Source organism: Giraffa tippelskirchi, chromosome 4 (assembly GCF_054371585.1).
Source record: "Giraffa tippelskirchi isolate mGirTip1 chromosome 4, T2T-mGirTip1v1.2.pri, whole genome shotgun sequence".
Classification (NCBI taxonomy): domain Eukaryota; kingdom Metazoa; phylum Chordata; class Mammalia; order Artiodactyla; family Giraffidae; genus Giraffa; species Giraffa tippelskirchi.
Genome location: NC_137278.1, coordinates 10,425,620 through 10,439,856, shown reverse-complemented (window position 1 = coordinate 10,439,856; position 14,237 = coordinate 10,425,620). Strand labels below are relative to the sequence as shown.

Genomic DNA, 14,237 nt, shown 5'->3' with positions numbered 1-14,237 from the left:
TAAATTACAAAACTGAGGCTCAATGAGATTAAGTGGTTTGTTCAAAATTAAACAGCAGGTAAGTGACAGAGCTGAGATTCAAACTCAGGCAGTCAAGAGCCCTCACTTTTGACTTCCATCTACCCCTCTGCCAATGCCATGGTGTGTCAAGATTTCCCAAGGTCGTTGTTCCTTCACTCTTACAGAAATGCTACATATGGTAAAAAGGAAAAGGAAACCATGACACATATTTATAAAACATTAGAAGCTTAGAGAGATTTATTTCAACCTCCTTGCTTTTACAAATAGGAAATAGATGCCTATTTCAAAGAATAATAAGGTGCCATGATCACCTAATTAAATGGTGGCAAAATCGGTTTCCAGAGAACTCAGGTCTCCTTACTTCTCTTTCATGACACTTTGATCACTTCAGAATTTAGTGGCATTTTGAAGTGGGGAGAGAAAAAGAGGGGCAGCTTTAGGTCCGTGACTTAGAAACACACCAACTATAGATATCTAGAGCTTCCAAGACGATGAAAATGGGGCACCTCTTATGACAGTTTGGTGGAAGGAAGAGGGGTTTTCCAGTCAGATCCAGTTTTAATGCTAACACAAACAAGAACAAGCTATGTGGCCAAATCTGTCTGAGTTCCATTTTCTTACTCGTAACAGGCTTTCTTTGATTTCTTTAGGAGAATCATTTGGATCTCAAGTTATTCTCCCCTGCGTTCTAACAGAACTTGGCTGTTACTTCTGCACTGCTCTTTTTCTTATTTATGCATCTATGTTCTTCTAAAGAGCAAGGATTCTATTGTCTCTGCATTCTCACTTAAGAGTAAAATGGCTGGCATTTAGAAGGTACTTAACAAATATTTGTTGAATGAATGAATATATGCATGTGTAGACTGAATCACGCTACCCATGGAAAAAACATAGTGGGTATTATTAATGGTGTGTGTGTTAATGAGAAGAGAAGTAATAAATAAGCCTTTCTTTTTCTTGCTTGTCACACTGATATGTTAGCCAAATGGGGTTTTCAAGGCAATGCACATGTGTAGAGATTGCAATTCAAGACAAGGAAGAAGGCCCAGGAGAAAGAGAAAATGAAAGAGGCATTCTTACAGTTAATCAAGATGTGAGTACCAGCATCTCAGTTTTTTATGGAGGAAAAAAAACAATAAGAAATTATTACAACTATATAAAAATGTTCAATTACATACATATAAAAAGACTAGAAGAAAAGGAACCAAAATGTTTATAAAGATTATGTTAACATTCAAGCAATGAGCACTTTTTTCTAACTTTCTATACTTTCCAGATATCCCACAATATATATGTATAATTTTCATTTTCCTTTCTTTATAAAATCGATGGAATTCTCCAGGCCAGAATACTGGAGTGGGTAGCCTTTCCCTTTTCTAGGGGATCTTCCCAACCCAGGAATCAAACCAAGGCCTCCTGCATTGCAGGCATATTCTTTACCAGCTGAGCCACAAGGGAAGCCCTTCTTTATAAAATACTTAATTAAATTTTTGATAAGGGTAACACATTCTTACTGTGGACAATTCAGAAATATGGAACAGGACAAAGAAGGCTGGGCAATCCTCTCACTCCACTACAAAGAGAAAAATCATTTGTCCTAGAGACTCTGAGCATAGCCAGCCTGATTCACACGTGTGGTCCTTTACTCTACCAGGTTTTGGAATTAAGGAGGAAATAACCACAATGACTGCAACATGGTCTGATAAGGATTAAATGACATAATTAACTGCACAGTGCCTGGCATGGAGAAGGATTCTCATTTTGCCAAAATTTCTTCTACCACTTTTAAGTTTCTGATTGCACAGAAGCTGAATTAACTATCTATCAAGAGGGAGAAGAATGATCAAAACACTCACAAACACGTACAGGACAACTGGATCTACAAGAAGAGGCTTAATTTTAAGAGTTGGGTTGGCATGGATAGAGCAGGTCCTCTGAGTACCATCGAGTTTGAAAGAGGAATGAAAGCTTAAATAATGAATGGATGTAAAATGGAGCCTGCTGTCAAAGAGAGAGCCTTTGGGGGAAAATATTTATCTCCAAAGCGTTAATGAGTACAATTAATTGAATTTCCCTTATTCATATCTTATCAAATAAAGCTAAGTTTTTCAGTACAAAATTTTATCTCACTGGATTGTTGACCGACATTCACTTTATGTTCAAATGGCAGTATGGCTTTTATGAAGAGACAGAAGCCATAAGCCCATAAATAGATGGCATTTAGTTCATAAATGAAAATTCAGGACCATTCCAGGGAGTACCACAGATTTCTACCAAATGTAGAAATTCATTTATCTTCAGAAAATGCAAAACACACTAAAGTATGATCATGAGACAGACTAATGTTTGCTCTTTTCAAATGAAAAATAAAATAATGCATGATTCTGAAATGTCTAGAATGCTCAATACATGAGCTTTGCTGTTTAGTTTGGTGAGAATCAATATTAAGAGTATGTCAGGTATTAGCAAGAGAGAAAAAGATTCCGACAGTTGCAGCTCAGAAGTTCATCTCTTTGAAGTCAGAAGTTCAGCTCTTTGAAGTTAGATAAAGATTTTTAAGACTCCCAAGATTTCCTTTTCTCCAAAACACATCCCCCATAAATGGAAAGTAAAACTGATAAATAACATCATAAGACTTGTCAAGCCACAGCAACCTCAGACGGGAATAGTTAAATCTAAATTCCCTGGTAAAGTTCTAGGGAGAAAATGCCCACTAATTTTTAAGCAGAAGCAAGACCTTCATATAGTTCTGTCTGAGCTCCTTCTGGGTCACTTTCTATTGCTGTGTCTTCAAGTCCCCTGACCACTACACGCTTCCTCCTGCCACAGCATCGCTGCCAAACCATTCCATCTGCCAAATGCCTTGGGCCTCACTTTCTGAGGGAACCCCCCACTTCCCCCACACCCCTGGTTCCCAGGTGAGGCTCTCACAGTGGCATCCCTTCCCTGCAGAGCACTTAACTCAGCTTCTGAGCAAACATAATTCGGTTTAATTATTTGAATTATTTGCCCATTTCCTTCACTAGCTTGTGGAATTCACAGAAGAGAAACCGTATCTTGTTCCACTCACCACTGTACACCCAACAAAATGCCTGGTATATAGCAAACACTCAATAAATATTTACTGAATGCATGAATGAATACAAATGATAAGTGAAATGAGCCAGTTACAAAGTGCTATTACACTTGATAATTTCTTCTTCCCCACCAAACTGTAAATTTTTTGAGTGTAGCCATTGCATTTCTCTTGTTCTCCATTTTATCCTTGATACCCAGGGTCTGGAACTCCATAAATATTTGCTGAATGAAGAAATGATGAGGGACTTAAGTCTTTTGAGATTAAGCAGGGTATCAAGAGAAGACTGAGAAAGATGTTTCTAAGGAAATAGTAAAAGCAGAAGCTGTAAGTCAAGAAGCTGCCAGTTAAAGATCATGATGTGTTAGAATGTATGGGAGCATGGCTGGGGGTCAAAATGGGGAGGGTGAGTCAGGCTGTTATTATTTAGGTAAAGGGTTCTCTGTGATGACTCTAAGGAGTATAAATTAGAAGCAGCAACCAAGAAATGGGAGAAGAGTACATACACCATGGTGGAGATGGAGACACAAAAAAAAAAGAAAGGGGGGAGGGGGAGGGAGTATAAAGAATTGAAACCGCAAAGTTGTCAGAAAACATACAATATAAAGTCAAACGTTCCTAGATACTTTGATAAGCCCATGAGGGCATCAATGTATCACAGCATGGTACAATTATGTGAGCTATCAGAAAAGGGCTAAATTATGCTATTACTGCTGAATTAACACTAGTATTGGTTGCAGTACTAGCTGTTGGAGTTACAGTATTTAGCAACAACAGAAACAAACATTTACAGAGCAGTTGCCATGTATTTTCTCATTTTAATTTTATAACTACCCTGATAGGAAGCTCCTATCCTCATTTCACACACAGGAAAACTGGAATACGCAGGCTGAAGTAATTCATCCAAGATCACCCTGATGGTCAGTGCCAGAATGCAAACCCAGACAATGGCTTTGAATCCCATACCCTTGACCACTATGTTATATACTGATTAAGAAGGCAGATGAAAATGTTACCACAGGTTAGAGAGCTTCTATGAAGAATTACAAAAATACAGAAACCTCAATACTGAATGAGATAAACCTCAGCTATCTACAAGGTTCACCAAGTTTCCTAAGGACTCTAGGTAGCTGAGTTTACATGAGAATAAACTGAATCCACAGTAAAATCCGTTGTGTGGCTGTATCATGTGTTGGTATACTCTACAGCTGCACTTTCCAAACCTGTGGTTACTGAGCCCTTAGAATGTGTGTGTGTGCATACTCAGTCGTGTTAAACTCTTTGCAACCTCACAGACTGTAGCCTGCCAGGCTCCTCAGTCCATGGAATTCTCCAGGCAAGAATACTGGAGCGGGCTGCTATTTTCTCCTCCGGGGGAATCTTCCTGACCCACCAATCAAACCCATGTCTCTTGAGCTTCCTGCATTGGCAGTCGGATTCTTCACCTCTGAGTCACCAGGGAAGCCTCTTGGAATGTGGCTAGTTTGAATTGAGATATGCTGTAAATAGCATATAAACACTAGATATTGAAAACGTGACCCAAAAAATAACAAAAACATCTCATTAATAATTTTTACATCAATTACATATTGAAACGATAATCTTTCTTGTAATGGGTTAGATAAACTGTATTATGAAAATTAATTTTACTTCTTGGAAATGTTTTAAATATGTGATTACTAGAAAATTAAAATTGTAAATGTGGCTTACATTTGTAGGTTGTATTATACATTTTTTTCAGCTTTATTAAAATATAATTGACATGCAACATTGTGTAAGTTTAAGGTGTTGCCTTGACACACTCATATATTACCAAATGCTTACTACCAAGTAGCATTAGCTAGTACCTCCATCATGGGCAGAACATTTTGGACTCTTAGACTTCTCAGAAAGAATAACTCTAGAAAGAATGAAGATGAAAGAATGAAGAATGAAATAGCTCCAGAAAGAATGAAGAGATGGATCCAAAGCAAAAACACCACCCAGTTGTGACTGGTGATAGAAGTAAAGTCTGATGCTGTAAAGAACAATATTGCACAGGAACCTAAATGTTAGGTCCATGAATCAAGGTAAATTGGAAGTGGTCAAACAGGAGATGACAACAGTGAACATCGACATTTTAGGAATCTAAAATGGACCGGAATGGGTGAATTTAACTCAGATGACCATTATATCTACTACTGTGGGCAAGAATCCCTTAGAAGAAATGGAGTAGCCCTCATAGTCAACAAAAGAGTCTGAAATGCAGTACTTGGGTGCAATCTCAAAAATGACAGAATGATTTCTGTTCGTTTACAAGGCAAACCATTCAATATCACAGTAATTCAAGTCTATGCCCCAACCACTAATGCAGAAGAAGCTGAAGTTGAACGGTTCTATGATGACTTACAAGACCTTCCAGAACTAACACCAAAAAAAGATGTCCTTTTCATCATAGGAGATTGGAATGCAAAAGTAGGAAGTCAAGAGATATCTGGAGTAACAGGCAAGTTAGGCCTTTGAGTACAAATGAAGCAGGGCAAAGGCTCAGAGAGTTTTGCCAAAAGAACTCATGGGTCATAGCAAATGCCCTCTTCCAACAACACAAGAGATGACTCTACACATGGACATCACCAGATGGTCAATACTGAAATCAGATTGATCATATTCTTTGCAGCCGAAGATGGAGAAGCTCTATACAGTCAGCAGAAACAAGATCAGGAGCAGATTGTAGCTCAGATCATGAACTCCTTATTGCCAAATTCAGACTTAAATAGAATAAAGTAGGGAAAACCACTAGACCATTCAGGTATGACCTAAATCAAATCTCTTATGATTAAACAGTGGAAGTAACAAATAGATTCAAGGGATTAGATCTGATAGACAGAGTGCCTGAAGAACTATGGACAGAGGTTCATGATATTGTAAAGGAGGCAGGGATCAAAACTATCCCCAAGATAAAGAAACACAAAAAGGCAAAACAGTTGTCTGAGGAGGCCTTACAAATAGCTGAGAAAAGAAGAGAAGCAAAAGGCAAAGGAGAAAAGGAAAGATATAACCATCTGAATGCAGAGTTGCAAAGAATAACAAGGAGAGATAAGAAAGACTTCCTCAGTGACCTGTGCAAAGAAATAGAGGAAAACAACAGAATGGGAAAGACTAGAGATCTCTTCAAGAAAATTAGAGATACCAAGGGAACATTTCATGCGAAGATGGGTACAATAAAGGGCAGAAATGGTATGGACCTAACAGAAGCAGAAGATATTAAGAAGAGGCGGCAAGAATGCACCGGAGAACTATACAAAGAAGATCTTAATGACCCAGATAACCATGATGGTGTAATCACTCACCTAGAGACAGACATCCTAAAATGCAAAGTCAACTGGGCCTTAGGAAGCATCACTACAAAAGCTAGTAGAGGTGATGGAATTCCAGTTGAGCTATTTCAAATCCTAAAAGATGATGCTGTGAAAGTGCTGCACTCAATATGCCAGCAAATTTGGAAAACTCAGCAGTGGCAACAGGACTGCAAAAGGTCAGTTTTCATTCCAGTCCCAAAGAAAGGCAATGCCAAAGAATGCTCACACTACTGCACAATTGCACTCGTCTCACACACTAGCAAAGTAATGCTCAAAATTCTCCAAGCCAGCCTTCAACAGTATGTGAACTGAGAGCTTCCAGATGTTCAAGCTGGATTTAGAAAAGGCAGAGGAACCAGAGATCAAATTGCCAACACCCGCTGGATCATTGAAAAAGCAAGAGAATTCCAGAAAAACATCTACTTCTGCTTTATTGACTATGCCAAAGCCTTTGACTGTGTGGATCACAAACAACTGTGGAAAATTCTGAAAGAGATGGGAATACCAGACCACCTTACCTGCCTCCTGAGAAATCTGTATGCAGGTCAAGAAGCAACAGTTAGAACCAGACATGGAACAATGGCCTAGTTCCAAATTGGAAAAGGAATATGTCAAGGCTGTATATTGTCACCCTGCTTATTTAAGTTACATGCAGAGTACATCATGTGAAATGCCAAGCTAGATGAAGCACAAGCTGGAATCAAGATTGCAGGAGAAATATCAATAACCTCAGATATGCAGATGACACCACCCTTATGGGAGAAAGCAAAGAGGAACTAAACAGCTTCTTGATGAAAGTGAAAGAGGAGAGAGAAAAAGCTGGCTTAAAACTCAACATTCAAAAAACAAAGATCATGGCATCTGGTCCCATCGCTTCATGGCAAATAGATGGGGAAACAATGGAAGAGTGACAGACTTTATTTTCTTGGGCTCCAAAATCACTGCAGATGGTGACTGCAGCCATGAAATTAAAAGATGCTTGCTCCTTGGAAGAAAAGCCCAGGCAACATATTAAAAAGCAGAGACATTACTTGGCTGACAAAGGTCCATCTAGTCAAAACTAAGTTTTTTCCAGTGGTCATGTATGGATGTGGAATTGGACCATAAAGAAAGCTGAGCGCTGAAGAATTGATGCTTTTGAAATGTGGTGTTGGAGAAGACTCTTGAGCGTCCCCTGGACTGCAAGGAGCTCAAACCTGTCACTCCTAAAGGAAATCAGTCCTAAATATTCATTGCAAGGACTGATGCTGAAGTTGAAGCTCCAATACTTTGGCTACCTGATGTGAAGAACTGATTCACTGGAAAAGACACGGATGCTGGGAAAGACTGAAGGCAGGAGGAGAAGGGGACGACAGAGGATGATACAGCTGGATGCAATCACTGACTCAATGGACATGAGTTTGAGTAAGCTCCAGGAGTTGGTGATGAACAGGGAAGCCTGGCAGTGCTGCAGTCCATGGGGTCGCAAAGAGTCAGACAGGATTGAGAGGCTGAACTGAACTGACACTTCTGAACCTCACTGTACTTTGATGCCAAGAACTTCCAACTGAAAGTTTATAACATTTGACCAACATCTCCCCATTTCCCTCATCCCCCAGCCCCGGGAAACCACCATTCTAATCTCTGTTTCTATGAGTTCACTTTTCTAGATTCCACCTATAAGTTCTATCACACAGTATTTGTCTTTCTCTGTCTGACTTATCTCATTTAGTATCATGCCCTTGAGATCCCTCTATATTGTTGAAAATAGCACGATTTCCTTCTTTCTCATGACTGAATAATATTCCACTGTGTGCATATATACACCACATCATCTTTATCCATTCATTCACAGATAACTCTTGGGTCGTTTCTTTATCTTGGCTATAGTGAATAATGCTGCAATGAACTTGGCAGTGTAGTTATCTCTTTGAGATCCTGTTTGCATTTCCTATGGATATATACCCAGAAGTGGGATTGCTGGATCATACACAAGTTCTATTTTTAATTTTCTGAGGAACCTCTCTATATTGTTTTCCATAGTGCCTGTACCAGTTTACATCCCAACCAAAAGTCACAAGGGCTCCCTTTTCTCCACGCCCTCCCCAACACTTGCTATCTTGTCTTTTTGATGCTAGTCATTCTCACAGGTGTGAGGTGATTGCATTGTATTTCATTTGAACAGGACTGCTCTACAGACAGAAACTTCCACCCACTGAACACTGAGATAACACTCTGAAGTACACTATTCCAGCTGTCTATACTACAGCAAAATCTTTCAGGTTTTTAGTAGTTCATCTGTCAATAGCCTAATGAAGGGCAACAGACTTTAGAGACTAGTGAAATATGTTGAATGCCTAAGGGACAAGTGAAAAGAAGAAGGCAAGGAATGGCCATTCTAGTGTACAACAGAGTCATAATATATGACCAAAAAAAACTGCATAAAAAATGGGACTAGTCAAAATTATTCATACAAATCTTTAAAATTATCTATGAAGTAAAATAAACATGGTTTTGTGTCAAGAACAAGTTCATATTTCCCATCTGAAGTTCTTGACAGGGTGAAACCTCATTGAATTTTATTTTTCTTTTACAAATGGGTATTCCTAAAAAGATAGTGTTTCACTCAAATCTGACAGAGAAATATAAATTAAGGAATGTTTTAAAAAAATCTTACAGGCCAGAAATAGACCCACACAAATACGGTCAACTGACCTTTGACAAAGCAGCAAAGGCAACTCAGTGCAGAAAGGATGTCCTTTTCAATTGGACATTAAGATAAAAAAAAAAAAATCCAAATACAGACCTTACATCTGTCACAAAAATTAAATGGATCACACACCTAAATGTAAAGCACAAAACTATGAAACTTCTAGTAGATAACACAGGAGAAAAAGCAGGTAACCTTAGGTTTGGTGATGACTTTTTAGCTGTAAAACCAAAAGCACAATCTATGAAAAATTTGATAACTTGGAGTTCATTAACATTAAAAACTTCAGCTCTGCCAAAATCGCTGTTAAGAGAATAAAAACATGAGCGACAGATTGGGAGAAAAGTCTTTACAAGAAACACATCTGATAAATATACAAAGAACTCTTAAAATTAACTCAACAAGAGGAAAACAACCTGACTAAAATATAGGCAAAAGACCTGAACAGAGAGCTCATCAAATAAGACAGATGTCAAATAAGCTCATGTCAAGATGCTCAGCGTCATCTTACTGCGCGTGCGCGTGTGTGCTAAGGCGCTTCAGTCGTGTCCAACTCGTGATCCCGTGAACTGTAGCCCGCTAGGCTCCTCTGTCTATGAGATTCTCCAGGCAAGAATACTGGAGTGAGTTGTAATTTTCTGCTCTAGGGGATCTTCCCCACCCAGGAATCCAACCTGGGTCTCCTGTATCGCAGGCAGTCTCCTGCATTGCAGGTGGATTCTTTACCAACTGAACTACCAGGGAAGCCCCAGTGGAAAACTGCTGCTGCTGCTGCTGCTAAATTACTTCAGTCGTGTCCGACTCTGTGCGACCCCACAGACGGCAGCCCAGCAGGCTCCCCCGTCCCTGGGATTCTCCAGGCAAGAACACTGGAGTGGGCTGCCATTTCCTTCTCCAATGCATGAAAGGGAAAAGGGAAAGTGAAGTCGCTCAGTCGTGTCCGACTCCTAGTGACCCCATGGACTGCAGCCTACCAGGCTCCTCTGTCCATGGGATTTTCCAGGCAGGAGTACTAGAGTGGGGTGCATTGTCTTCTCCGAATGGAAAACTACTCAGCCATAAAACGAATAAAATTTGACATTTGCAGCAACATAGATCGACTTGGAGGGCATTATGCTAAGTGAAATAAGTCAGAGAAAGACAAACACTATATGCCATCACTTATATGTGAAATCTAAAAAACACAACAAACTAGTGAATAAAACAACAAAGAAGCAGATTTACAGATACAAAGAACAAAACAGTAGTTACCAGTGGGGAGAAGGAAGGGAAAGAAAGGGTTATTATGGAATTACGTGAAATGTGTGTGAAACTTCCTAAAATTGCACAGCACTATAGAGTTTATTTATTAATTTTTATTTTAAGCTTTTATTTCGTATTGGGGTATAGGTGGTTAACATTGTTGTGATGGTTTCAGGTGAACAGTGAAGGGACTCAGCCATATATATACATGTATCCATTCTCCCTCAAACTCCCCTCCCATCCAGACTGCCACATAACACTGAGCAGAGTTCCATGGAAGTACTACAGAATTTAAATAGTCATTTATTCAATTAAAAAAAAAAAAATTCTTCAGTTTAAATACCAGTTCTACCACTTACAGTGTAATATAGAAAAGTCACTTAGCCTCTCTCTGTTTTAGTTTCCTCATCTGTAAAATTTGTGCCACAGTTCAACTCACTGTGTAACCCTGGGCAAGTTCCTTTGCCTCTCTTGGTTTCAGTTCTCACATCAAGCAATGTTCTAAGCACTAACTCAGACAACATTTATAAAGTCACTAGCACGGGCTTGTTTCTACTTTATGCTGAAAAGGAACAACATCGTAGCTGAGCCTTAAGTATAGCTGCAGACTCAACCCTTTTCTGAGCCTATGTGATATCTTGGTTGGAAGGGCTTCCTACTGCCATAGGAACAATAAGGATTATCTTTATATCCACAATTTATTCAGGCAAAGTGGAAGGTACTGTCAATGAGAACTTGAAAGAATGATTTAAAGTACAAATTTAATGTACCTAAACACACACACACACACGACAGACTGGACCATTCTAACTCAAACTGCGAGAAGAAAAAGCTTCCACGAGAATCCATTTCCAAAATGAAGGCATCAACTACATTTAGCCCTACTGCTAGGAAGGGCACATAAAACTAGGAGAGGCTGCCTGTCAGACAAGAAATTCAAGTATGGAGGACTAAAGCAGCAAACCACTTTAAACTTCAAGTTATGGTGTACAGGCACAGAGACTCTACTTTCAAGCACTGAATTTTTAATGTAACAGTTTAATGAGGAATGGAGTCTAGCAAAAAACTGGACCACTGACTGATAACAAAGAAAACTATAATTCAGATCAAAGGGAAATAACGTAAAAAATCATGGCATCAAACAGATTGGGAATCAAATTCTGACTGGGTCATCTCCCACTGGTGTAAACGTCAGCAAAGAACAACTCTCTAATCCTGAGCCGCCTTCTCTGCAAAATGAGAACTGCAATGCTCACCTCACAGGAAATGGGAGAATTACATGAGAAATCAGGTATGCAGCATCCAGCACCGTGTCCATCTCACAATCCCTGCTCAACAAACACAAGTCCCCTCCCGTTACCGTCCACACCCCTTTTATATCAGCAAGCATCATAAAAGGGTTTGGAAATGCATTTCCTCGGGTCTGGATTCATAAACTTGGGTCTATTTTGCAGGCAGACTCTCTGAGATAATAAGCCTGAGTTACACAGGCCCAAGATCTGGTGAGCAGCCTGATCGGGATCAGTGTGGACATCTGGCTCCCAGGCCAATGCCTAGAAAGACTGGCCAGGCCCAGAGGGCAGCACGGATGGCCAGGAGACAGCCAGAAACCAGAGCAGCCAAGAGAGGGGGGATTACTTGAGCTTCGGCTCCCGTCCTTCGCTTGTGTACTGCCAGCAGATGAGCCCGATGAGGTCCTGCACCCTGGCGCTGGCCATGGTCACCACCGTCATTGGCAGCAGTCTATCCTGGCTCGAGTGCAGGGGGAGGTAGACATCGATCTTCTTGGTCGCTGTTGTGCCTACGTGACCCTGTGGACAGAGCACATGCGTGAGGGTAAAGCACACAGTTCTGGTCACGCAGACCCCACTGGGCTATGACGACTGCCCTCCAGGACCTGTGTTCTCATTCTTTGTGCACAGACCAACTGATGAGCCTGGGGTGGTCCTGAAGGGGAAACGCTGTCGGAATTTCCTGCTGCTCGAATGGATCCAGCTCTGCCAGCAGTAAGGTAAACGAGCACTACAACTAAAATGAACAAATAAGAGTGGTAAGCAGACCTAATGCTTGTTGCCAGGAGAATTGCTCTGCTGCTTATTCAGAGTGACCCTGGCATCAGCTGCCCTCCATGAAAGCTGCTATATCACTCCCTGAGACCTTAGGCTAAGCTGCCATATTCTCTGAGGAAGCAGTTAGCAGTACTGGAACCAAGCGCATTCTTTCTCGGAGACGATGGGGGGCTAACTCCATTATGCAGTACATCTCTTTACTTCACTCAACTGAACTAAAATTCAAGGGTCTCTGGTCTTATTACTGCCCTAACCACCACACTCACACTGACCTACATGTTCCTAATCCCTCCCCTACACCTCTCTCTCCTCCCTCCCAAACCCTCCACTCCCCTCTGGAACTCCTGCACACATCAGCAAACTCCCCATAAATCATTACTTCTTTCTTAAAACCATTCCTCCACTGCTTTGTTGTAACTGAGACCTGCCAGTCATGAGGATACTACTTCCTCTACTGTCCAGAAGACTGTTTTGCTTTGTTCTTTTTAACCTCCAAACCTTTAAGGCCAGCAGGCAGAGTAGGTATTCTTGGTCCTGCTATTTCCAAACTATTAATTCTCCTTTCTTACAAAAACAAAAACCCCTGTTCCTTTGAGACCTAAGCCACCCAATTGCACTATCCTCTCCCTCTCCTTTCCTTTTTCTGTTACCCACCAGCCTTTGGTCATCCTGCTCCCTCACTAAGGTCTGAGTTCTTGGTCAGTCTTTCCTACCCCAATTCCTGTCTTCATTCTAAAAGAACAATCTGTCCAACACCCAAGGCTCTCAATCCCTAGACCACGTCACCCCCAACGCGTTTTCATCCACTCCTCAAATCACTGATTGTGCTGGGTACACCGGAGATTTATAACAACTCCAATATCTCAAGTCAGAATACCTACTCACTGAATACACTTCAAAAATTTTAATTAAATTAATCAGTTTGTTTTTAAATTTGGGCCTTGCCACACAGCTTGCGGGATATCTCAGTTCCCTGACCAGGGACTGAACCTGGGCCATGGCAGTGAAAGTGCTGAATCCTAACCACTAGACCATAAGGTTAAAACCTGAATACACTTCAATATACCTCTACCTCATCTATTCAAGTAGTCCCTCAAATTCTTTAAACTATAATCTGTTGAACCACCTCTTAATTATCTATCAGTCACCCTTATTTCCCAACACCCCACCCCAGATTACATGGGTCATTATAGCCATTATAATCATTCCTTTGCAGATGTAATTTTTTAAAATATTTTTATTTATTTATTTGGCTGCACCAGGTCTTAATTGCGGCACATGGGATCTTTGCTGCCATGAGCTGGATCTTTTAGCTGTGGCATGTGGGATCTAGTTCCCTGAACAGGGATCAAACTCTGGCCTCCTGCAATGGGAGTGTGGAGTCTAGGTCACTGGACCACCAGGGAAGTTCCCCAAATACAATTTTAATACTCTCTTATTCCCCTGGATATGGTCTGCAGAGCATCAATCTTGTATGACCCCAACCCTCTGCATTCCTCAGCTAAATACTGGAGAAAAATCACGTAATCGTACAGATGGATTTTACTTTAAATCCTATGATGATAAGCCTCAAACAGACACTCAGCACTGTACAGCAAGCCTACTGTATCTCCTGATCCAACCTGCACCCCACCTGAGACCACTACTGCACACTTGTGCTTCTCTCCTCAAACTTCCCACGAACCTTGCCTCTTGACCTTCAGCCCCTGTCCTTCCCTCATGTACTGTCAACAGATGAAAAATACAGAGGACCTCTGAACGACATGGGTTTGAACTTCAAGGGTCCACTTGTATGTGGTTTT

General features: G+C 40.7%; 1 protein-coding gene across 37 annotated transcripts in view; it reads right to left on the bottom strand.

Moving 5' to 3' along the window:
- MAPKAP1 (MAPK associated protein 1) overlaps nt 1–14,237 on the bottom strand; it is a 233,532-nt gene that overhangs the window by 108,093 nt on the left and 111,202 nt on the right. For all 37 annotated transcript variants that reach the window (XM_081588533.1, XM_081588538.1, XM_081588554.1 and 34 more), the window contains one exon: nt 12,005–12,177. In XM_081588533.1, the coding sequence (XP_081444659.1) occupies nt 12,005–12,177 (173 nt within the window). The remainder of the gene's footprint in view (nt 1–12,004; nt 12,178–14,237) is intronic.